General features: G+C 41.3%; 1 protein-coding gene across 1 annotated transcript in view; it reads left to right on the top strand.

Moving 5' to 3' along the window:
* LOC144606354 (clathrin heavy chain 1) overlaps nt 1–20,128 on the top strand; it is a 79,561-nt gene extending 59,433 nt beyond the window's left edge. Inside the window, exons 18-33 of the mRNA XM_078422381.1 lie at nt 526–760; nt 1,875–1,997; nt 2,442–2,587; nt 2,716–2,899; nt 2,984–3,176; nt 3,621–3,778; nt 4,942–5,106; nt 6,478–6,585; nt 6,831–6,998; nt 7,076–7,225; nt 8,071–8,202; nt 8,979–9,089; nt 9,335–9,505; nt 10,335–10,556; nt 18,403–18,478; nt 19,179–20,128. Coding sequence (XP_078278507.1) covers nt 526–760; nt 1,875–1,997; nt 2,442–2,587; nt 2,716–2,899; nt 2,984–3,176; nt 3,621–3,778; nt 4,942–5,106; nt 6,478–6,585; nt 6,831–6,998; nt 7,076–7,225; nt 8,071–8,202; nt 8,979–9,089; nt 9,335–9,505; nt 10,335–10,556; nt 18,403–18,478; nt 19,179–19,300 — 2,464 coding nt within the window. The 3' untranslated portion in view covers nt 19,301–20,128. The remainder of the gene's footprint in view (nt 1–525; nt 761–1,874; nt 1,998–2,441; nt 2,588–2,715; nt 2,900–2,983; nt 3,177–3,620; nt 3,779–4,941; nt 5,107–6,477; nt 6,586–6,830; nt 6,999–7,075; nt 7,226–8,070; nt 8,203–8,978; nt 9,090–9,334; nt 9,506–10,334; nt 10,557–18,402; nt 18,479–19,178) is intronic.
* Nucleotides 20,129–25,729: the final 5,601 nt, after the last annotated feature.

The following is a 25,729-nucleotide window of genomic DNA, read 5'->3' as shown; positions in this document are numbered from 1 at the left end:
TAATGCCTATTTAATGCTTTTATTGTTGGACTGTGTTTTGGGGGTTTTTGGGGTTGTGTAATTTTAATGCCTATTTAATGCTTTTATTGTTGGACTGTGGGTGACTGAATTTTGTCCAATATTGGATGACAAATAAAGCTATCTTGAATCTTGAAAACTTTAGCAAACTAGTTTGATTACGAATAAAATAGACACCCATGTGATGGGTGTAGTTCTGTGCTGGAGCTTGGTGTCCAGTTAAAGTTCAAATCTTTTTCTGTTCCCCTTAATTGTTTGCAAAACCGTTGCAAAACTAAGATAAATTGCGCAAAACACACAGTGCTGGAGGAATTCTGTGGGTCATACAGCATGTTTGGAGTGAATGGTCAGACAACATATTGAGTTGGAACCTTTCACTTGTGAGGATTTATTAATTTGGATTTTCGACTGAAACAGATGCCTGATCTTGAGCTATGTTGCTGTTTGGGTGGGAGTCGAGTGGGAAGAGTGCGTTACCACCATTGTAAACTTGCACATTGTTTTCAGGCTGAAGTTGCTGCTGCCATGGCTGGAGTCTCGAATTCATGAAGGTTGTGAGGAACCTGCCACCCACAATGCACTTGCAAAAATCTACATTGACAGCAACAACAATCCTGAGCGCTTCCTCCGGGAGAATCCATATTACGATAGCCGAGTTGTGGGCAAATACTGCGAGAAACGGGACCCTCATCTGGCTTGTGTGGCTTATGAGCGAGGCCAATGTGACATGGAGCTCATCAATGTGAGTGTGGAGATCTTCATTTGTAGACTTGTGTAAAGGGCAGCACAATGGCACGGCTGATCGAGCTCCTGCCTCACAATGCCAGAGAACCAGGTTTGATCCTGACCTCTGGTGCTGTCCGTGTAGAGTTTGCATGTTCTTGTGACACATGGGTTTCATCTGGGTGCTCCAGTTTCCTTCCACAAACCAATGATGTGCAGGTTTGTAGGTTAATTGGTGTCTGTAGGATGCCCCTAATGTGTCGGGAGTGGATGTGAAAGTGGGATAATATAGAGCTAGTATGAACAGATGATTGACGTGGTCTGAAGGGCCTGTTTCCATGCTCTCAAAGATACAGCATGGAAGTGGGTCTTTCGGCCCACCAAGTCTGCGCTGACCAACAGCCACCTGTTCACTAATTCTATATTATCCTAGTTTCATATCCTACACACTAGGGGGAATTTATGGGAGCCTATTAATCTATAAAACTGCACGTCTTTGGAATGTGGAAGGAAACCAGAGCAACTGAGAAAGCCCATGCGGTCACAGGGAGAACATACAAACTCCGTAGACATCACTCGTAGTGAGAATCTGTTGCTATAAGGCAGCAACTCTAACGCTGTGCCACTGTACCATATTCAAAGATGTGCCATGATCTGCAAACTACAAAAAAACAAAATGAGTGGCTTAATTTGACAGATTGCTCTAAACATTACTGCTTCATAGTCGGACTATTCAGTGAATTGGCTGTATAAAAAAATCTAAGATAATTTGTAGGTGGAGGCAGCCAAACTGGTTAAGTAACCAGGAACATAAATGCAGTATAACACTGACCAAGTTAACAATTAGTATCTTGGTGTTAAACAGTTTTCTCCGGCAGTGGGATCCTTGGGATGCATTGACTGTCTGCTTGAAGTGGCTTAACGCTTCAACTTGCCTTGAATAGAGCCATTTAAGCTACCAGTTTAAATCACTGAAGTCATCTTTGAAAACGGTTTGCACTTTTTTGCCTTGACACTTTTTGTTCTGAACAGATTTATGTTTGAGACTTCAGTGTACAAGTTTGACAAAAGTTCAGTTCTTAATTTATATTTGCCTTTTAAAGTATCATTGAGCCAATCCCTCTCTATTACAGGTGTGCAATGAGAACTCGCTGTTCAAAAGTTTGTCTCGTTACTTGGTTCGCCGGAAAGATCCTGAGCTCTGGGCAAATGTCCTGCAAGAAACCAATCCTTACAGGAGACCACTTATTGACCAAGTAAGGATCAGCGGTAACTTCCTACCTGAACTCTTGGAATATATGGGGTACACATGGCCAGTTTATTCTACATAGTAGCCTTAAAAATATTAGTCTTGAGGGGCATACTTCTTTGAATCCTGAAACTGTACCCTTTGTCATAATGGGAGCCAGCTCTTCAGAGATCACAGCATAATTTATTCAGGAAACATGAATGTGACTTGTTTAGCAGTTGTTTCACTATTTTGAACTCCAGACAGAGGGTAAAAAATTGGTTTGTGTGAACTTGATTTTTTAAGAACTGAGCTGCTGCTGTATAGCAGCACTAGTCACAGTATTAGCTGCCCAGTTTGAGGTTATCCGATAGAATAATTGGTGACATTGTCATCTATATGGCACAAATTGGCCTTTTTACTTTCTCAAAATGTGACTGTCTGGTTTAAAACTTATGGTACCTCTTTTCAGGTGGTGCAGACTGCTCTGTCAGAAACTCAGGATCCTGAGGAGGTTTCTGTAACTGTGAAAGCTTTCATGACTGCGGACCTTCCGAATGAATTAATTGAACTGTTGGAGAAAATTGTCCTGGACAATTCAGTCTTTAGTGAGCACAGGTAAAAAATAAATCGATGTGATATCTCATTGTGAACTCAATGAGAAACGATAGTTGCCTTAAAATCTTTATTTGACAATTTTGGCACAAGGGCCAATTCTAAGGTTGGTCTTTCTATTTTGAAACCAGGAATCTGCAGAACCTGTTGATCCTGACTGCCATCAAAGCCGACCGAACCCGTGTGATGGAGTACATCAACCGCCTGGACAACTATGATGCACCTGACATTGCAAACATTGCCATCAGCAATGAGCTCTTTGAAGAGGCATTTGCTATCTTTAGGAAGTTTGATGTGAACACATCTGCAGTGCAGGTAGGGTGGTGAAACTAGAGCATATTTCTGTATGTTGGAACTTGGGCATTTCAAGGGAGGTCACAGCTTTTTGTAATTCTATAGGTGCTGATTGAACACATTGGCAATCTTGATCGCGCATATGAATTTGCTGAACGGTGCAATGAGCCTGCAGTGTGGAGCCAACTTGCTAAAGCCCAGCTGCAGAAAGAAATGGTTAAAGAGGCCATTGACTCCTACATCAAGGCAGATGACCCATCGTCGTACATGGAGGTTGTAGAAGCAGCCAACAAAAGTGGTAAGTTTTCAAATGCTTAATCTAACAGTGCTTTGCATTGAACCTTTGTAACTAGCTTTTAAGGTTTGGGTTTAAACCCATGTTATTTTAAGGGTAATGGCACATCCTCGGGGAACTGTTTCTCAGTTCCTGCAAGCTAGGTTCCATTATGACCTCTGATACTGTTTGTGTCATGCTTGCATATCCTGAAACAGTATGGATTTTCCCTGGGTGCTTGTTTTCTCTTCTACATGCTATAGATGTAAGATTACTTGGTTAGCCACTGTTTGCAACTAGTATAGTGCAATTGATGTGAATACGAGGGGAATATATTGCTGGAGGATTGAATTGATAGAACACGACCTATTGGTCCATGGTCAGTCATATGGATTGACCATTCCATGCTTGGGCAAAATATTGTGAGCATGCTTGCCTCTGCTTATTTCCTTGATTTCTGTTCACCAGGGAACTGGGAGGACCTTGTTAAATATCTGCAGATGGCGAGGAAGAAGGCTCGAGAGTCTTATGTGGAAACTGAGCTTATTTTTGCATTAGCAAAGACTAACCGGTTGGCAGAGCTGGAAGAGTTTATTAATGGACCTAACAATGCTCATATCCAGCAAGTAAGTGTTCTGTTCCAAACTGATAATCTTGCTCTTCCAACAAGGCAATACTGTTGTGCCAATCAGGACCAAGATATTGTATATTTGGTTAAGAGGATTTGGGAGTAGAATGAAACTCTAACCAAGAATGGCAGCTTTTCCCTGAACTAAACCAGCAACTAAAGTAATTTGTGGAGATTTAACGGCTGGGGATTCCACCAGTGTGGAATAGTTCCTAATTTTGATCACGTGAGGCACTTGTTTTCCACATTCAGAACTGCATAATCTGAAGAAGCTGTGGTGAGAACACAAGCTGTCGTAGGCCAAATATCATCTTGCCATTCAATAAGATTGTGGCTGATCCAATTTGAAGCTTCTCTCTTCACAACCTCTGACTTGTAGTTCAAATTGTGGTTAATATCTGCCTTGAATGTATTCTGTGACTCCACCTCTGTTGAACTCTGGGCTAGGGAATTCCAAAGTCATGGCCCAAGGAAAAAATCCCTATTGGTTTTAATGGGAGAAGCCCTATTCTGAATTGACGCCCTCCAGTTCAACAGATTCCTTACTGGAGGAAATTACTTCTACCTCCACCCTGTCAACCCCCCAGGAATCCTTGAATTTCGGCTTAACCTCTGTGCATCAGTTCCTTCATCCCAGGAATCTCTAGAGAATTCAGTGCCAAGATAGTTTATGAACTCCAAAATTGTACACACAACAGCGTAACAGGGGAATTGCATTCTTAGAAAATGAAGATACTGCTTTGTTGATATAGTGAAACCATGTTCATCTGTGCGAGTCAAATTGTTTTGGTTCTGCCATATATTTTTGGATAAGATTAATGTTATTCCACAGCTCAAATTTAGTAATCTGGTCCTTGAACACGCCAACGTTGGGGTTGCTTGTACTCCAGGTGTGGTCTTGCCGGCACCTTGTAAAGCTGCATCACAACTTGAATGAATGATACTTTATTATCATACGTGACATGTCACAGTGAGATTCTTTATTTTCCCTACTTTAATACTTCATGCCTCTGGTTTTAACCCCAAAAAAACATCAATATTCCAAAAACCCTGATCTAACATGAGGTCCTGGTACAAAGTGAAATTCTGGTGAAGTCTCGATGTGGGGTTGAATGCCTGGGGCTTGCTTGGATTGTTTATTTATAAACCATTCGCTTGCAGGTTGGTGATCGCTGCTACGATGAGCAAATGTATGAAGCCGCCAAGTTGCTGTACAATAACGTTTCCAACTTTGGTCGTTTGGCGTCAACTCTGGTTCACCTTGGAGAATATCAAGCTGCAGTGGATGGTGCTCGCAAAGCAAACAGTACTCGTACTTGGAAGGAGGTATATTTTGTGCAATCTGTTACTCTACCAAGTACTTCGACTTCAGACATTTGTACCTGTCAATGGCGTATAGTTTTGTCGTAATCTTTGTCCATCTTGCAGTTAGCAGTAAAACAATGCTCAGAAGTTGATGCTTTCAAAAATCTGCTCTGCCAGTTACTGTCCAGTTGGAAGCGTTCTTTGTCATTCTTTGCTTTCTTTTATTGAAATTCACTTGTCCCTGGAGGATGTTTTGGGAAAGTTTCAGTGGCAGGGTAAATTGAAACTTGCAGAATTCCAATACCCAGATTCCTTAAGTACTTGGACATATTGCACTTGATCCTCCTTGCCCCGAACACTACCCCTGGGCCTTCTGCACATCATTGGTCATTTTTGGGTTAAATGTTTGTGACCAACTTATTCGTGCTGCAGTTCACAGCTTGAATCTATGCCACTATTGCCCCAATTTCATGTTCCAATTTTCACTCCCTTGTATGGCACATAATAAAGTTGTCAGTTTAAATAGATCGCATCAACTTTTCTCGTCTAGAAACATAGAAAATAGGTGCAGGAGTAGGCACTTCGAGCCTGCACCGCCATTCAATATGATCATGGCTGATCATCCAACTCAGTATCCCGCACCTGCCTTCTCTCCATACCCCCTGATCCCTTTAGCCACAAGGGCCACATCTAACTCCCTCTTAAATATAGCCAATGAACTGGCCTCAACTACCTTCTGTGGCAGAGAATTCCACAGATTCACCATTCTCTGTGTGAAACTAGTCTAATCTGCTAGTTGCAGCCTCTATCTAACAGCAAAGAAAACTTGAGAAACTCAATAGGTCACGCATCATTGTTGGGTGGAACAAAAGGAATCCTCAGTGGTGTGGTTCAAAATCCTGAATAAGGACGAAGTGGAGAGGGGAAATGGTCAGTATCTTCCTCCATTTGGTCCTGACGCAGGCTGTCAACCTCTAATATTGATAATTCATTTATTTCTCTCTCTCTCTCTCCCCCCCCCCCCCCAACACACATGTGCATACTCACAGATGCTGCTTAACCCATTAACTAAGTTCAGCACCAGATTTCAGTAGCTGCAGTTTCCCATATCAAACTAGCAGATCTGTGCAACATGATTTTCCCTACTTCACATTGATTTGATTCGATCCAGTCCTTTAAATGCTCCAACCGAATACAGTTTTCCCTAGTAATATCTGGTTCCTGTTTTCTCCTCAAGTAATGAAGACAACAACAATGCATCTTCAATGACATCAGCGGCATTAATAACATTAGTGCAAGATCTCGACGTCCATAAATCATAGGAAATCAATTAATTCCACAATTGATTCTGAACGTTTTTTCATCACTAATTCTACCCTCTTGTGTTTTCAGGTGTGCTTTGCATGTGTTGAGGGAAAGGAATTCCGTTTGGCTCAGATGTGTGGTCTCCATATTGTTGTGCATGCTGATGAACTGGAAGAACTTATCAACTACTACCAGGTACTGCCCGTCGCATTGAGAAATACATCTGAGGTGGTCCCAAGGCTTTGGTCATGACTGTTTAAAATTGAAGTCTGCTTAGCTTTTGACCAGTTCAGACTTTATCCTAACTTGACATGTTTGTAAATTAGAAGATGACATTTAATTGACAAAGTTGGCTTTTCGTACATTAAGTATATTTAGAGATGACTAAAATTTGGATTGGCAGATTGGCATGAAGTATGATCTTCCGTACCTATTTACAGGATCGTGGTTACTTTGAAGAACTCATAACAATGTTGGAGGCAGCTCTGGGTCTGGAGCGTGCCCACATGGGAATGTTCACTGAACTAGCTATTCTGTACTCCAAATACAAACCGCAAAAGATGAGGGAACACTTGGAACTCTTCTGGTCCAGAGTCAACATTCCCAAGGTAACCTAACATTGCCTCCATTTTTTTTAAAAAGCATTGTGTGTCCAAACAATTACTAACCATGTGTTCCTGTACAGGTGCTGAGAGCTGCAGAGCAGGCTCACCTTTGGGCTGAACTAGTCTTCCTGTACGACAAGTATGAAGAGTATGACAACGCCATTATTACAATGATGAATCACCCAACAGATGCATGGAAGGAGGGACAGTTCAAGGATATCATCACAAAGGTAGTCTTCAACGGACAATTCTCTACCCATTCTCTGATCCTGGGCAGGTGGCATATTCTTTTTCCTACTTTTAGACCTACAGCATGGAAACAGGCCCCCCAAGTCCATGCTGACCATAGCTCTCTCTCTAGTTATATTATCCTACTTTCTCACCCATTCCCTACACACTTGGGGCAATTTACAGAGACCAATTGACTGACAAACCTGTATGTCTTTGGGATGTCGGAAGGAACCGGAGGAGATCCATGCAGTCACAGGGAGAACGTGCAAACGTCGCACTGAGAGCACCTGGGGTCGGGATTGAACCCAGGTCTCTAGTGGCTTGAGGCAGCAGCTGTGCCACTGTGCTGCCCTAGGTGTAAAGAAATATGCAAGGAAATTTGATCTGACTGAATATCTGCTGCCTCATGGTCCAATGTAATGGTTTTAAGCTTTGTAAAATAAGGAAAATACTGACTTTACTATAATTCCTTAAATTTTGTCTGAATACAATGTTTTATAAAATCTATGGTCTTGTGCTGTAAAGAACGGAGCATTTTTAATACCATTTCAATCCACTGGGTGACACTAAAACTACTTTCCTTCCTGTGATTGAGAAAGTTCTTCAATTTTTGAGTTCATCAAACTTTAAGATCCATCAGGGGTTGGGTGTGGAGTAGGTAACGTTCAAAATGCAGAAGTCTGTTACCCGCAACACTCAGTACTGATTACTGCTTTGTAATGGGGATACAGAGCAAAAGAGCTTGCAGTGCATTTATGTATAAACCTCCCAATATCTTGTAGTTGTTGGGAATATTGGCTGGAAACCTGCTTTTAATTTTTATATTTTGACTTTGTCTTTCCAGGTGGCCAATGTGGAGCTGTATTACAAAGCAACACAGTTCTACTTGGAATTTAAGCCTCTTTTACTGAATGACTTGCTCATGGTGTTGTCACCTCGTCTGGACCACACGCGCGCTGTGAATTACTTCACTAAGGTACTTCCTGCAGGCTCTTTTATTTAGTGCTACTCTAAGCATGTCTCAATCCAGCTGAGATTTCTGGGGAAACTGCATTTAAGTTGGTTGTTCAATGATACTCCTAGCGAGGATCACTAAAATTTAAAAGAAAAATACTGAAAGCGAAACTAGCTATCGGTCCAGCTGATATCTGCTAATGGACAGAGTCGGTAGTTGGAATGGACCTGCTGGTCTGCCTTGGCTATTTGAGCTTTCTAGCTTTAAGTTAACCTTAGTTGTTTCCTGCTGCAGTACTGACACAGATGCTAATTTAACAATGATAGCTGCTGTTATCCTTGAAAAACACCTGGTGTTGTGCTGGACAAGGTGACACTGGCATAGATGTTCCCTGATAATATCTCCTTGCAATGATTCCAAACCATCGTTCCACAGAGGTTCTATTTAGAAAAACAAGGTCTTTATTTTGATATGCACAGTCATATAGTAAGAAACAGGCCCTTTAGCCCAGCTTGACCATACTGATTAAAGTTGGCATGTCTATCCAAGCTACTCCTGTTTGTCTACATTTATCCCATATCCTCTGAATCATTTTAATCCATGTACCTGTTCAAATAGCTTTTTAATATTGTAATTGTACCCACGTACAGCTTCCTCTGGAAGTTCATTCCATTTACTCTGTGGTTCCCACCTTGTCAAATTCGGCTTAATTGAGGGTCTCCTGCACTGGATTGGCTGGTAATTTGTAAAACTTAATCAAAAGGAGGGTGCAAACGTTTTTAAATTTGTCTCCTCAGGTTAAACAATTGAATCTAGTGAAACCCTACCTACGATCCGTACAAAGCAACAACAACAAATCGGTGAATGAATCGCTGAACAATCTCTTCATCCAAGAGGAAGACTACCAGGTGAGTTAAACTGGGGAATGGAAGGTCTTGAAGCAAGTACTTGGAATTTTATTTAGCCAGATATTAAGTGAATGAAGCAAGTAGATTATTCTTATAATCTGGAAAGTTGTTGGATGGAATTGGTGACACAGATTTTCAAACCAAGTGGGTTAACTAGCCACTCTTGAAGTGTCCAACAGTACTTGTATGAAATGGTAACTGTTTTTTAACGTTTCTATAACCAGATAATATTTCTATTTGCTCAGGCTCTGCGCACATCCATAGATGCATATGACAACTTTGATAACATTGCCCTCGCTCAGCGGCTTGAGAAGCATGAGCTGATTGAATTCCGTCGAATTGGTGCTTATCTCTTCAAGGGCAACAATCGCTGGAAGCAGAGTGTGGAGCTGTGCAAGAAAGACCGCCTATACAAAGTAAGAACTTGTTAGTTGGATTTGTGAACAAATAGTAAATTCTGAAGGGTGGCATAGTGATGCAGCTGGTAGAGCTGTTGCCTCTACACCGAAGACCTGGGTTCAATCTTGATCTCTGGTGCTGACTGTGGAGTTTGTGTGCTCTTCCTGGACTCTGGGTTTCCTCTGGGTTCTCTGGTTTTCCTCTCATACCCCACAGACAAGCAGTTTAAATGGCCACTAAAAATTATGTTTAGTGTGTAGGTGAGTGATAGAATCTGGGGTGATAATACGGAGAGAATTAAGTTGGATTAAGTTAGTGTAAATTAGCTTTGCTTGTGCTTGCTGTTAAGTTGTTGGTTCTAAAGCTATCATTTTGAACTTGAGATCAATAATGCATCAGCTGGCGAATCACTGGGGTTCTATTTACATATCTATCAATAAAACTCTTCAATTGATAGCAAGAATTGGATCTGCATATAGTGAATGGAATGGTAGAATATAATTTATGGGTGCCTGGATAATTTGGCAAACCCAAGATGGAGTATGTTCAACAGTATTGGAGAAGGCCAATTCTATTGTCTAAAAGGTGCTTAGAAGCCAGTTGGCTCTGACAAGACTGTACATGAGCAATATCCTATTCATGAAAACTAGCCTATCGGCTTTGCTTTCTGTAGGAATGGGGATCATACTCATTGTCCAAATTGCTGGATGTAAACATTTGCAGAACTTGCAGGTATTTAAGCCCATTTGGATGTTGGATGACTTTGGAAATCAGTACATGTACATTGGCATGGTCATGTATATGCCATATTTCTTCAAATCAAAGAACGGCTTTGCTCTGTTTCAGGATGCTATGCAGTATGCATCGGAGTCGAAGGATACGGAACTGGCCGAGGAGCTGCTGCAATGGTTCCTGGAAGATGGAAAGAACGAGTGCTTTGCTTCCTGTCTCTTTACGTGTTATGACCTGCTGAGGCCAGATGTTGTGCTCGAGCTGTCCTGGAGGCACAACATCATGGATTTCTCCATGCCCTACTTTATCCAGGTGATGAGGGAGTATCTCTCAAAGGTAAGTGATCAGTAAACTGACCTTCAGGATGAATGGCCTGATCACAGATTTTGTTGGGCATTACATTATTAAATTAATCAAATAGCTTCACCATAGGTACTATCTGATGGCATGATTTAATTGGTAAGTCACACCTAATTGACTGGGACATGATGTAAAATTGCTGAGATTTTGTTTGTGAGACATCGGCCAGCCAACTGAATAAAAGCAATGTCAATTGAGCCTGTAAAACGTTGTGATTTGTGCTACATTTGAGCACTAATATCTCGTCCTGTTTTCATTCCCCATCCCCTGTACTTAGGCAAGTTTAGGAAGCTTGGCTGGCAGCCAGTTTCCATTGGACAGGCTAGATGTGGGGCACCATCAGATGACTGGCCCATGCGCCAAATATATATTGCCAGTTACTTGGAGCCGAATGGAAAAGCAGGATTTTCCCTGAAGCAGGGGTTAATTACAGAAGTCTTTACTTGAAGTGCTTAATTTTAGCATAATATTAATTTATTTTGGCTAGAAAAACCCACTAACTTCCAATGACTTGTTTCTTTGAGTGCAGTGCAAGTTTGTATAATTTAAATTCTGTCCCCTCTATATTTGCCTTTGCTGCAAAGTTGTTATTCAACTATTTGTGCTGGTTATCATTAGACTCGTCCCAATGTTGCAGTGGTGCTGTCAGTGAGTGCTGTTTGACCATAGTTACTGTGGACACCCACTTGGTACATTCAACAACTGACCCAGTAATGTTGGCTCATGGAATGAGCTACCAGGACCCATTGTTTGTTGCAAAGTTCTATTGTTCTTCCTGCTTGCCATTGAGGTGTGCTCAATTTGTTTTGAACTTTGTTTTTATATTGACTTGACCAGACTTCTTGCGAGTTCTGAATATACAGCTGTGTTCAGTTGGTACAAATTCAAATCTTTCAAGCTGGGGACCTAACCTATACCCTTTAGTGTATCCAATGGGGAGGACGATATTGTGGGCTGCCTCAGCATTGTTTGGCTATTACCAAATGTAACTCACCTCAACTTTGGTATAGAGTTGATACTCCGCATTGATTTTACTATACTGCAACTAAACTTTGAGCAGTGTAAATATGAATAGTATTTTCTGGTGGGCTGCTAGAATAGTGTTGTCGGCCACCGCAGCATTTTATCCAGTATATCCTTCCCGCAGTTGCTCTAGCAACCTTGCATTCCTGTGTAGAATTGATCCTTGCTATGTCTTAATATTTTTCTATACTTGTAAGCTAGTTTTATTTTGCTTGCAGATGAATGGCATGATAAAAGTGGGTTTGGAAACCAGTTCATTTAGCTATGTGGTGTATTTTACACCGCATTTTGTAGGTCAGAACCACAATACAATTGGCCTTTTGCAGATAATTAACTGCCTTGGGACTAAATCACTCATTTCCCTACATAGGATGTTGAACTATAAGATTTCTGTTCCAAGTTAAGCAAATTAGTACTTAACACCCCATGCTACTTTAGTGTATGAACTGGATGTTTGATGGTTTGGGAAATGGTTAGTTTAGAGAGTTTCTGGCTGGTCTATTATCCTCTATGGTAAAGGCATGACAATTTAATTGCAGATTTTGCTCTAATTTTCAATTGTATTGATATTCTATTCAATCACTTCTGGCCAGATCAGTTTTATTCTGCTGGTATCCATCTGTATAGTTGGTGTCCTTCTGATGTTTTGTGGTACACTAAATGCTCCTCTTTACTGTTTTCTCTTCCTGCCTTCCTTTTTCCCTTTCATTGTGAGTTGTCCTTTTTGCTATTTTGTTTTTTCCCCTTCTGCTTTATGTGCTGGACATGGAGTTTGGATTCTAAGCCGCTACCCTCTGAATTTCCTTGCAGGTTGATGAAATAAAGAAAAAGGTGAAAGTTGACTCATTTTCCATCTTAGTTCTGGAGACACAGGAACTCTGCATGCAATGTTTCCTTCCCATCTTACACTGCTTTTTAAAATTCCACTAGATCCACTGCAACTCCTTTTCAAGCAGAGCTATTGAAGTAGTTCAGCGAAGGACCCCCAGTGTCCTAATAGTCACTGGTCGGAGATCGTAGGTGACCATATGGTGACTGGTTCCCAAACCTCTGTCTTGAAACTGGACTCTTTTTCACATTCTGGTGTAAAATCCCAAAGCAAAGTTTAAATGCGAGAATATTAAAATGTAAACAATCGTGTCTCAGAGGATTGAGCTAATACTAGTCAATTGTGCAACAGATACAAGACACTGAAGATTTTATAATGGAACCTGTCCCACGTGCTGTTTATCTAATAGTTCATGGATTGAAATGGACTTTGGCCAAATATTTAAGGCACGAATAAATACAATTTACAAGGATACTTTCAAATTGTAGCATCAAATTCCCACCAAATGCTAGTTTTGTGCCGCTGCCATGTGGTTCCACAGGTGAATTTTCACATGGACCTGGGGACAAATATCCTCTGTGATTCTAGGTACAGCCATTGATCAGCACTTCTCCTTATCCCCCCCCCCAGCCACTGTGTGTGTGAAAAATGGGTAACTGAACTGCAGTGTTTCTCTAAAACCCAAGCATGTGCAGCTCTTGTCCACAAGAAGGTCACCTTTTTGGCCATAAAGCATTGCTGTCTGGCTGCATGTGTGCTTTTGAAGAGCCTGTTTGGCAAACCATCTCTGGTCCATCTTTTTGTTTTGCCTCAGTACGATTGCCTCTTTTTCATGCACACAAAAATGTTTTTTTTTAATATAAAAAGATTGTGGAAAAGCCTTTGCATTTTGTTTTCTAGCTGCTATTAACAAGGGGTATGTAAAGAATTTTCAATTAAGTTTTTTATGCAGATCAGTTTAAAACTAGTCTTGTGCATTTACTAGGTATTCTGTTCGACATAATGTATCCAGTTAATGCCTTTTTACAGGAAGGATGGAAGGTGTCCTAAGCTTTCTAAGGTGATGCATTTTGGCATATAACTAAATTTGTTCAAGACAGGTTTATAAACATTGAGAATGATCCCATAAGCCCCACCACATGTCACTTGATGTATTCGGGTGGCAGTAAACATTTTCTTATGCATGGTGCATTCTTTCTTGGGCTCCAAATTTTGGGTCGGTAGGTTATTCCTACTAGGAAAATCCAATGCAATTTAGTGACCGATTGGAAAAACATTGCACAATTACATTCAATGTGTCAATGAAAATGTTTGAGAATGTGGAGGAACAGCTGCACTCAGATACTTTCATATCAGTCTCCGTTTTCTATTATCTGAGCACTTTCATTTTGAAACTAACAAAATAGTTGACTGCAAACAAATAGGGAGGAGCCACTTGGTTAAATGTTTGGCTGAAGAGCTGCTGACATTTCTTTAGATTGGCTTCTGTATCAAATTTGTTTATCAATGTAGAAACTGAACACATTTTACATAGAAAGCAATATTTGTTTTGGAGTAGACAACTTGAATACTGTTTCTTAGTGTTTCCTTGTCTGATCCTGATGGGATGTTTGTTACGAAAATCACACTGGCCTCTTGGCATCTGTTTTAGCAAATTTGTGTTTTGTGCAAAACTACTTTAATAATGGTGTGTGTAAATTTCTAGATCGAATTTAGCAATCAAGCTACCAATTGAGCAGGTGGCAGTGGTTAGGCTATATGTGAACAACTGTGTACAGTTCTGGTTGTCACAATGCAGGAAGATGTGGTAGCAATGGAGCACAGAAGAGACCGACCAACAATGATGTTGGCTGGAATGAAAGATTTTAGTTATAAGGATAGATTGAATAGGCTGGGTTTGTTTCCATTGGAACATTGGCTGAGAGGTGACCTTGGAGGCTTAAAGATTGAGGTGCGTTTGGGCAAATCTTTTTTCCAGGCAGGAAAGTCTAAAACTACAGGGCATAGATTCAAGTGAGAGGAGACAAATTTAAATGGGATCCGAGGAGCGAAGTTTATCCAGAGTTTGGTGGTCATCTGGAACAAGATGCCTGAGGTGGCAATGGAGGCAGATATAATTACAATGTTTAGAAGGCATTTGGTTTGTACTCTATGATGCTAATGCAGGCAAATGGGAAGACCAGAGATTGGTATTGTATTTGATATGGACGTTAGACTGGAGGGCCTATTTCTGTGCTGTACGTCTCATTAATCTAACCTTGAGAACCTTGCCAGTGAAATTTTGAATATAGCTGCAAAGTCACTTCTGTCTTTACCACTGAACCCCCTCCATGAACTGGAGTCCCTCATTAATCTGGAGTTGCTTGATTTTGTATCAAACTGCCCACGTGTGCCATTAAACAGCTTTTGATAGAAATTAATGCAAGTAGATTGCTGTAGGCAAGTTCAGCTAACAGCTTTCATAGAAGATCCCATTTGTTTAGACTGGCAAAGCAGACCCATTTCTCCGTGCCACTAACTTGATTTATTACAGCTTGTTCTTGATCTGCCCACTTTAATTTCTCTGCATACCTCTGACTAATACAGTAACACCTGTTATTAACAAGCATGGGGTTGGGAGACCATTCAATGGATGCAAAATTTGCATGCAGTAGTCAGCAACCGGGTGTCCAAGACTTTTACTGTCCATTTAATTATTGCAGTTGGACGAGCTGTTTATACCATTTTTCAGATGAGGGTAAATGGCTCCTTGCTGCAGTGTAGTGTCAAGTTCATCCCTCAAGCTGCCTCTTGTCAACAGGAACAAGAATTCAACAGAGCTCGACAAGAATTTGGAGTTCAGAGCTCTTGAAACACAACAAAGTCATAGGCAGCCCATCAGTGAGAACTTATTGGGCTTATATTATAAACTGGGTGGCTTGTTCGGACATTGAAGAATCAAATACTTGTGGTGTGGTACAGAATTTGGAAACTTCTCACAACCTTTGCTGTCTTTGCTTCTCTGAGTGGGGAGTAATCTCATTGAGCATTGCAAGCATGTGTCAATTGTGACAAACATCTCAATATTTTTACATTTCCACTAACTAGCTAGTGTTAATTAGTGTTTTCTAAATGTGGTGGTCAGTCTTTTAGCAGCCAGTAACAATGAAGGGTCATCGAATATTGCTCAAGGGCTTTTGACCCATTGTGCCTCTATTAGCTCTTCAAACTAAATGAAAACATTCCTATTCCTTGTATTTCAACTCAGTCTGGTGCAAAAATCCTGCAGCTGCTGGTGACAGAAGAACTGGGCACCAAGCAAGTTGCTAGTGAAAATAAGTAGCAAGATGAGCTTGCCACTTTGGTTCAACCCTGACGGTTTACTTTGTTAGAGCCAGCATTGAGTTCCAGTGTCTAATTTTCCTTTAAGTTGTGGTCCCTTTGCAGAATTGTTGTCACTATCAAACCTTTATTTTTCAATTGGTGCCCACTTCCCAATACCATCAAACCATTCTGTAACCCTTTTGATTGCTTTGGAATTTGCTGCCATTGGATGTTATACCATCTGTAAATTTGTACTTAACTCCTGACCCTCATTTATGAAGATGCTGTTAAAAAGCGAATGGGACTCTGACGATAAACCCTGCACACCCCCCTTTCAGTTACAATAGTCAGCCTATTACATGCCACTTTATTTTTACAGCCAGCCTTCCCTGAGCAACCACTCCATACTATTACCTTCACTGCCATCTCCTTTAACACTCCAATGGCAAGGTCTCCCCTGCACGAATCCTTGAATAAAAGGGAATTTTGTGCAGTAGTCTACTTAACCCTTTTGAGCTGTCTATTGTTCAGTAATCATAGCCGGTCAACCCATGTCCTTGTCAGTTCCTCACCTCACTCAGTCCCCCGATTTTAATTTATCAATTTTTTCTTTAAATGCCCCCCAAAATAAAGCATCCCTGCAGTCCAAGGTAAAGAATTAAAGATTTGCCACCATTTGAAAACCTGCTATACACATCCGTTAAATGACTATCCCTGATCTTGTAACTTTCTTGTACTTTCATCAAATGCTTCATGATCTAGGTCTGGTTTTACCCACAATGAACATCTGATTTCCTATAGTTCACAATTGCTTTTGGTGCTTTAAAAGTAGCAATGTCACATCTGTCCCCAGATGTGTCTTCAGTGGTTCTGAAAGTCCGTGGAGTTTAAAAATTCTCCAAATGTATCCTGCATAGACTCAGTTTTACTGGGCTGTAAAGTTCTGTGTCAGGCTTGATGGGCAGAAATGTGAACAGTGACACAACTACCACTATAAAACCCTTCGGTTTCCTTTTGCAGATCGGCTTTGTTGGGCTTGGTAAGCACCAAAGTCAAATTTACGTATTTTAATAGCCTGTATAGCATTAATTATTATTGCCTTGCCTAATTTGCTTTCAGTACTCTGAATCCAGCCTTCAGTTTTCTCTTCTAAATGTATAACAAAGATAGCTGCAATTCCAGCCCATGATGAGTATTGCAAGGTTAAAAACCTTTAACCAGGGGCCAGTGAATCTTTGGTATTCTCAATACAAAAGCAGGTGGCAGGTATTGGAGTATATTGGGGTGGTCTCTATGTGCTTATATCCAGGTTAGCGAGCGCAACAGAGCCTGATCTCATTGTCTTGGACCTCCCTGCATTGGACCAAGGGCCTTCTCCGATTGTGTAGCTGGTGTACAACAACTGCCCATATTAAAAATCTGCAGATGGATTGGCTGCTGTGAGGAAGATGGGGAGCTTTTTGCTTGGATCTTTCACAATCCATTTTTGTTTTTAGTCCAGACATGATGCCTGCTGCTACATTTGGAGAAGGCATAATGTAAACTCTAAATAAAATTGAACAATTCATCGATATAGTTTGTGATTGGAGCCAGTCTAAATCGATTTTGCTTCATAACCAATGTAGCTAAGATAATGTAGTTAAGATAACTAGTCCATACAAATGAACTGGTATATACCACAGTGCTGAGTCACTCCCATCCACTGGAGTGTTGGACTTCAATAGGATCTTCTGCTTCAATGGTTATTGCTGATGAGATAATTACATGAAATATTGCACAAACAGGCCATTTGGCTAGTAGTTGTACTCCAATCAAATCACTATCACTTTTCCTTGTTGAACCCTCTTTCATTTCTCTTGTGCTCTTCGAGCTTCTAGTTTAAGTTTTCTTTAGCTACTATGTTTCTTCTAAAATCCCCAGTTGGATTTCTTGGTAATTATATTGGCCCATTGAGCTCCTCTGTACAAAATTTAGTCTGACCTCCCAGGTCACCCTTTGACTTTAGCCAGTTTGTTCATTCTTCACCATTTCTGTGTGGTCTTTGTAAATTTTCTCCACTGCCTCAACGTTTTTTTTTAAGAAGACCAGATATGCAATTCTTCCAACGGGGTTTGAAATAGGTTCAGTGTATTTTCTATAAGTTGCTTTGGAAAGAATATATACTCTCCATTTAACTGTATCCTCTGTTATTTGGAAATAGTTGCTACTGAACTCTTCACTTGTTAAGTAAAAAGAACAATTAATCTGGTGATTTATTTGGGCATTGTGTGAAAAGTTGAACAAGGCTTGCACATCCTCATTGTTTAATTCAAAGCTGTAGTTGATTGGTGTACAGAGACAATAATCTTTGTATCTGTGTGACTGTTCCCAGTTCAAAAGTAACTTGGTTGAAAATGTCAAAACAAATCAGCTGAGCACCTTTTGCCGTTTGCCTTCAGTCCTTCAATAACAATGTGTGTTCAAGGCTTCATTTAACTAGTCCTAGATAATACTAGTTAAAAAAAATGGGTTTTCATAATTTGGGCAATTAAACTGAATGGTTTGCATGCAATCTGTTGAATGGTCACTCAGTCATGCGTTTTGAAAATATAAGCATTCTTGAGGCTTTTCCTTGTGTTGAATTGTCACTGCTGGGAGATGAATGATACAAATGTTTGGATTTTTTAGGTGGACAAGTTGGACGTATCAGAATCTCTGAGGAAAGAGGAGGAGCAGGCCACAGAGACGACACCCATCGTTTACGGTTTGTACATTATTGTGAGCTGAATGATTTGAGAGTGATTGTCCTATCTTTTAGATTCAAACTGATATTTTCAATAAATTGAACATAACACTAAACTTGAATGCAAACGTTTGACTAAGTGTAAGATTTGACACTCCTGATCAAACCCTTCTTAAAGATTTAGCTGGCTAGTCAACCCAGAATGAGTTCAGGCCAAGATCACAAAGAATGGTGATCTGTCTGGTATTTTCTCCTTCCTGGCCCCAGCAGCATGCAACTGCTGAATTTGGTTCAGATTGATTAAATATTATTGACCTTGATTAAAGTCCCAGTGATTAATTTGCAAGTGATGAAATTGCCCACACAACCATAAGCTTCACTGGTGCAAAACTGCAGTTGATGACATTCAAGGTGCTGATCTGTCCTCTGATGTTCTTGCAACATTCCTGTAGCTTCTCTAATGACAGACCTGACCATACAGTCCAAATGTTTTCTACATTGCCAAATTGGAAAGGCTGTTCAAATGAAAATGGTTCAATTTTTACTGATATACTTGTGGAAACACTTGTCTACTTGATTTTAATCTGTACATTTTGTGTGGAAATATTGAAGTTAGTAAATGATTCCAACTGGTTCTTATTGTTTAGCTTGAAATCATGAACTGAGAGAAGTGCTGTAACTCCTTTATCTCTCTTTCCTCCTCCCCCACTCCCTTCTGCAGGCCAGTCACAGTTGATGTTGACAGCAGGACCCAGTGTAAGTGTCCCTTCACAGGCAGCCTTTGGCTACAGTTATGGTGCCCAACCTTATACCCAGCCTAGCACTTATGGGTATGGTATGTAAGGTAATCGCAAGCTACCCATCTGCTCAATGTCTGCCAGGTTCCCTTCGTCTCGCAGCGGGGAAGAGGAAGTAAAGCTCTTTATATATTGTATGTCATGAAGGACTTGAGTCTTTTTTTTTCTAGTTCTAAGTGTTTGGATCACAGCTCTAACTTGTTTCTCACATTCCACAGTAATTAGATTGTGATTTTTCTCTTTGGATGGGAATGGTTGTTTCATTTAAGCTCTCGGTGTGAGCTCTTGTCCTGCAAAAGTCTGTTGTAAAGAATTTAATTTTCACTCTATGTAATGAGGCAATACTTCAATGTAGTATCTCCCAAATGTGTGAGCAGCTTGTGGGCTGTATTTAAAGGAAGTAATTCTCATTGTATTCCTAAACTGAGTACAGGACTTGGCTGCTTACCTGTAAGATGTTGATGAGCAAAAAAGAAACACTAATCACAGTGCACCAACACCATGACCTGAAAGTTGGAAATTTTACGTCTAAGGCTTACGAGAGGTTCACCTGACTCATTGATTTAAACCGTGGGCTCATCCCAATCTATGCAGGCTCTGTTTCAACCCATGGAGGTTTTTAAAATTTCTACTACATCATTCACTCCTTCCATGGTTATGTATGGCCTCGTTGTGCTAATACAGTGCTGATGTGGGACCATAAACTCCCCAAAACCGGTCTTTCCAACCCTGTGCTAAGGTCTTGCGTTTGCTGGATATTGTGGTGTGTTAGGTCACTGTCTTTGAGTGTACAGAATAAAGAATTAATTAAATAGTCCTGTTTTTGTGCAATTTGAAAACAGATTGAAAATAAAATAACAGGACTCTGAATCTCCACTGTTGTCTGTGCATTATTCATTTCTTCAGCAGCTGGACACAAATGCTTCCTTCGGGGGTTGAAGACAGAACCTGTCAGAAGCTACGCGGAACTGCATTCATCATAAGCGGAGGGTAGAAACGTGTCCATGTATTTGGTCACTATTAATTACAATGTATTAGCAACTAGTACTTTTTAAGAACCCAAGTTAGAAAGTTCTTTCTGTTCAAATCCTTGTGAGCAATATAAATGTACACTTTCTGAATATTACCAGTGGGAGATTAACCCTCATTTTATGTTGGGAAGAATCTGGAGTAGGATCTTTGGGTACCCCTCCTTGTACTTGTTTCCTGCACCTGTGATAAGCCATGAATTAAGAATCACAGCAAATAGCACGATGGTCATAGCAAATGATCACTGCAAAATGACCGAGCCTGGAAATGAAGCTAGTCTCCCAAGCTCTTTTTATAATTGTACATTGTATTAATAGGTGCTCTTTAAATGAGGCTGTTCTAAGTGCTTGGATCATGGTTTCTGACATTTGCTATGTTTTTCAAATGAACTCACTTTGCAGATGCCTCGTGCTGGTCTGTTGCAGAGCCTGTATTGCCCAGGGTTGTACTGATCATCAAACATCAGAGTTATTAATACTCAGCCTATTTGACCAATCTAACCCCATGAAGGGGTTTGCAAATTTTGGAATGTAAAACTGTCTGCATCCAGTGCAGAACATGTACTTCTCCAAAGATAGACACATAAAGCCAGAGTAACTCAGCATCTCTGGAGAAAAGGAATAGATGGGTCTCAACCCGAAACGTCACCTATTCCTTTCCTCCAGCGATGCTGTCTGATCCGCTGAGTTACTCCAGCTCTTCAGTTTAAACCAACAGCTACAGTTCCTTCCTAAACATGTACTTCTCCAGTGTGAGCAGCTAATGGGAATGGGGAGCGGGAAAAGACTAATTCCTCAGCAAATACCTGGGAGGTCCTACATATTCTCCATTTGAGCAGCTAGTACCATATAGCTTTGTTGCCCTTTCCAATGAAGGTTTTAACTAGAGGGATCTCCGTACCTCCACAAAGTGTAATGGAAGTGGCTGGGCAGTGCCAACTGAAGAAATTCTAGTGTTTTCCTTGCCATTGATATTGGGCTAACAGGTCATTGTTCACTATTTTCTCCCCCCGTTTCTAGAATAGTCACATTTGTTTACTCTCCAATTCACAGATAGAATTCCAGAACCTTTCGGATCTTGGAAGATCCATCTCTGCCATCTCTGAAACTGCAATGTGGATTGTCGGGTCCCTGGGATTCATTATTTTTTACTATCATTCTTTCTTTATTCCTTGCTCTCGCTAAACCCTGGGTTCTCAAAACCCAGTAAGTTCAGTGAAGATTGCATGTGCAACTGGGATGTTACAGCCATTACAGAAACCTGGTTAAGAGAGGGACATTAATAAACTGACAGCTTAAAGTTCTAGGGGACAGATGCTTCAGGAGAGGTAGAGGAGGAGGGGGGGTGTTGCTTTATTGATTAAGGATGTCACAGATGGCATTACTGATGATTTGTCCAGTGATGCTGTATGGGTGGAGCAGAAAAATAAGAAAGGGATAATCATCTTGTTGGGAGAGTTCTACAGGACCCCAAATAGTCTATGGGAATTAGAATAGCAAATATGCCAGGAGATTGCAGGCAACTGAAGAACTAATAAGGTTGCTGTCGCAAGGGATTTTAACTTTTCCAATACTGACTGGGAATCTTGTAGTGCACAAGGTTTAGACGGGGCAGATACGTCAAATACGTCAGTGTTTCCTCAGGCAATATGTAGAGGGCTTTACACTGGAGAGGGCAACGCTTGATCTTGTCTTAAGAAATTGGGAGGAGCAAGTGTATGAAATTCTTGTGGATGACCAAATTGGGACCAGCGACCACTGTTCTATTTGGTTTAAGGTATTTATGGTTAGCGACAGGGCAGGCCCACAAGTTAAAATTCTAAATTAGGGCAAGGCCAACTTTGGAAGTTGATTGGAGCAGATTGTTTGAAACAAAGGGAAAGTCTGGAAAGTGAGATTTATTTATCTTTTAGTTAGAGATACAGCGTGGAAACAAGCCCTTCGCCCCACCGATTCTGCACTGACCACTGATACCCGCATATTAACACTATCCTACACACACTTGGGACAATTTACATTTATACAAAGCCAATCAACCTACAAACCTTTGGAGTCTTTGGAGTGTGGAAGGAAACGGAAGATCTCAGAGAAACCCACACGGTCACGGGGAGAATGTGCAAGCTCCATACAGACAGCCCCCGTAGTCTGGTTCGAACCCAGGTCTCTGGCGCTGAAACCGCTGTAAGGCAGCAACTCTACTGCTGCGCCACCATGCCGCTGTAGGGATGTTTTTAAAAGACTGCTGAGAAGAGTCCAGGACATTGCAGGTTCCTGTTAGCGTGAAGGACGACAGATGGGTGTAAGGAAGCTTGGATGATGAGAGAAATTGAGGCCCCGGTCAAGAATAAGGAAGCATGGGGCACGTATAGGCAGCTGGGATCAAGTGAGGTGTTGGAAGGTGGCAAATGTTGTGCCTCTAAGAAAGTTTGCAGGGAAAAGCATGGGAACTATAGGCCAGTGAGTTCAACATCTATAGTTGGAAAATTACTAGAGTATTCTGATGGATAAGAATGCATTTAGATGGACAAGAGCTGATTAGGGATAGTCAGTTTTGTACGTGGGAGATCATATCTCATTAATGTTAATGAGTTTTTTTGATGTGACCAAAAAAGGTTGTGGGCAGAGCTGTATGCATGGAATTCAGCAAGGCATTTGACAAGATTCTGTATGGTTGGTTGCTCTGGAAAGAGGCAGAGAGTAATGGTGGAAGTTTGTTTCTCAGACTGGAGGCCTTTGTGTGGCTTGGTGCTGGGCCCATTGCTGTTTGTCATGTATCAATAATTTGGTTGAGGCATGATTAGCCAATTTGCAGATATCACTAAAGTGGGTGGTATTGTAGATAGTGAAGATAGTTGTCAAGTATTGCAGCAGAATATTGATTGGTTGGGCAGTTGGGAGAAGTTGCGTTTTTGGAAGTCAAACCAGGGCAGGACCTACACAGTGAATGGTAGGGCTCTGAGAAGTGTTGAAGAGCAAAGGGATATCGGAGTGCAGGTACATTGTTCTTTGAAAGTGGCGTCACAGTAGATAGGGTGGCACAGAAGTCTTTCAGCACATCGGTCTTCATCAGTCTGAGTATTGAGTAAAGTTAGGAGGTCATGTTACAGTTGTACAAGACACTGGTGAGGCTACATTTAGAGTATTGTGTTCATTTTTTGTTATGCCATTACAGAAGAGATGTTCAGCTGGAAAGGGTGCAGAGATTTACCAGGATGCTGCCAGGCCTCAAGGGCCTAAGCTATAGGGGGTGGTTAAGCAGGCTAGGACTTTCCTCCTTGCAGCGTAGGGGGGATGAGGGGTGATCCTGGAGGTGTATCAGATCATGAGAGGAATACATAGGGTGAATGCAGTCTTTTACCCAGAGTAGGGGAATCAAGAACCAGAGAACATAGGTTTAAGGTGATGGGGGAAAGATTTAATAGGCACCCGAGGGGCAACATCTCGATATAAAGGATAGTAGGTATATGGAAGGAGCTGCTGGAGGAGTTAGTTGAGGCAGGTGAGTAGTTTTGGGCCCCATATCGAAGGAAGGATGTGTGTTTGAAGGCACTGGGCCTGTACTTACTAGAGTTTAGAAGGATGAGGGGGACCTAATTGAAATTTACCAAATAGTGAAAGGCCTGGATAGAGTGAATGACTCGTACGAGAGGCCATAGCCTCAGGACGTACCTTTCGAAAGGAGATGAAAAGGAATTTCTTTAGTCAGAGAGTGATGAACCTGTGGAAATCAATGCCATAGACGGCTGTGGAGGCCGCCTATGGATATTTTTGGGGTTGAAATTGACAGATTTTTGATTAGTAAGGGTGTCGAGGGTTATGGGGCGAAGATAGGAGAATGGGGTTGAGAGGGAAAGAATGATCAGCCATGATTGAATGGCGGAGTAGACTTGATGGGCCGAATGGCCTTATCTCCTAGAAGTTATGAATTATGTTAAAAAAACACCATTTGGACAGGTACATAGGATAGGTTTCAAAGGATACGGGGCAAATGCAGGCAGGTAGGACAAGCGTAGATTGGGCATGTTGGTTAGCGTGGGTATGTTGGGCCGAAGGGCCTGTTTGCACACTGCATGACTAAGATGGACACAAAGTACTGATTCATTCATCTGCCATTTATTTATTACATTATAAATTCTGTGTGTAACTTGCCCTTGCTGGCCTTTTCCACTTAAAAATTCTTGTAATTTGTTTTACAACAAAAAAGAGTGCTTCCTAAAGGCACCTTTTAATTGAGGCCTTCAACGCTTTCGCATTGCAAAACCCTTCTTGATTAGTACGGGTGTCAGAGGTTATGGGGAGAAGGCAGGAGAATCGGACTAGGCGAGATAGATCAGCCATGATTGAATGGCGGAGTAGACTTGATGGGCCAAATGGCCTAATTGTACTATCGCGACCAGTTTCAATATGGACTTTGCTCTTGTTGGATCCTTGATATGTTGGGCAACATAAGCATCACATGTGTATTGCAGCAAATTTGATTTCTAAGTAACAGTGCGTAAGACAGCATCTGTGGAAGAAATGGATGAGGGGCACATGGGTGGAGTAAATGACAAAAGCTAGAGATGAAAGAGACAAAATGGTTTTGGTAAGGAAAGAAGTAAAATGTGAAGCTTGAGGGATGGAAAGGGGCAAGACAATGGGAGAAATGTGCGCGCACGAGTGGAGAGGAAGGTTGCGGGAATGATGGTGTTACATAAAATTGAAAAATTTGATGTTGGTATGGTTGGGTTGTAAACTACTAAGTGGAATTGTAGTGTAAGAAAATAACTGCAGATGCTGGTACAAATCGAAGGTATTTATTCACAAAATGCTGGAGTAACTCTGCAGGTCAGGCAGCATCTCAGGAGAGAAGGAATGGGTGACGTTTTGGGTCGAGACCCTTCTTCAGACTGATGTCGGGGGTCCGCCTTAACCAACCTGATCTCCCGGTGGCTGAGCACTTCAACTCCCCCTCCCACTCCCAGTATGACCTTTCTGTCATGGGCCTCCTCCAGTGCCATAGTGAGGCCCACTGGAAATTGGAGGAACAGCACCTCCTTTTTCACTTGGGCAGCTGGCAGCCCAGCGGTATGAACCTAAGTGGAATCCATCATTTCTGTGTGACTTAAATACACCTTTAATTTTCTGACTCAAGTCACGCTCAAAATTTGCTTATAGATGCCTTCTATCCTTTGCATTTCTAAGCTTGACCATATATGATTCTAGGAAAAAAACTGCAGATGCTGGTTGAAATCGAAGGTAGACACAAAATGCTGGTGCAACTCAGCGGATCAGGCAGCATCTTGGGAGAGAAGGAATGGGTGACGTTTCGGGTCGAGACCCTTCTTCAGATTGAAGAAGGGTCTTGACCCGAAACATCACCCATCCCTTCTCTCCCAAGATGCTGCCTGACCCGCTGAGTTGCACCAGCATTTTGTGTCTACCATATGATTCTAATTCTATATCAT

Source organism: Rhinoraja longicauda, chromosome 26, assembly GCF_053455715.1.
Source record: "Rhinoraja longicauda isolate Sanriku21f chromosome 26, sRhiLon1.1, whole genome shotgun sequence".
NCBI classification, from domain to species: domain Eukaryota; kingdom Metazoa; phylum Chordata; class Chondrichthyes; order Rajiformes; family Arhynchobatidae; genus Rhinoraja; species Rhinoraja longicauda.
Note: the sequence above shows the minus strand (reverse complement) of the source record. Positions and strands in the feature narration are given on the sequence as shown.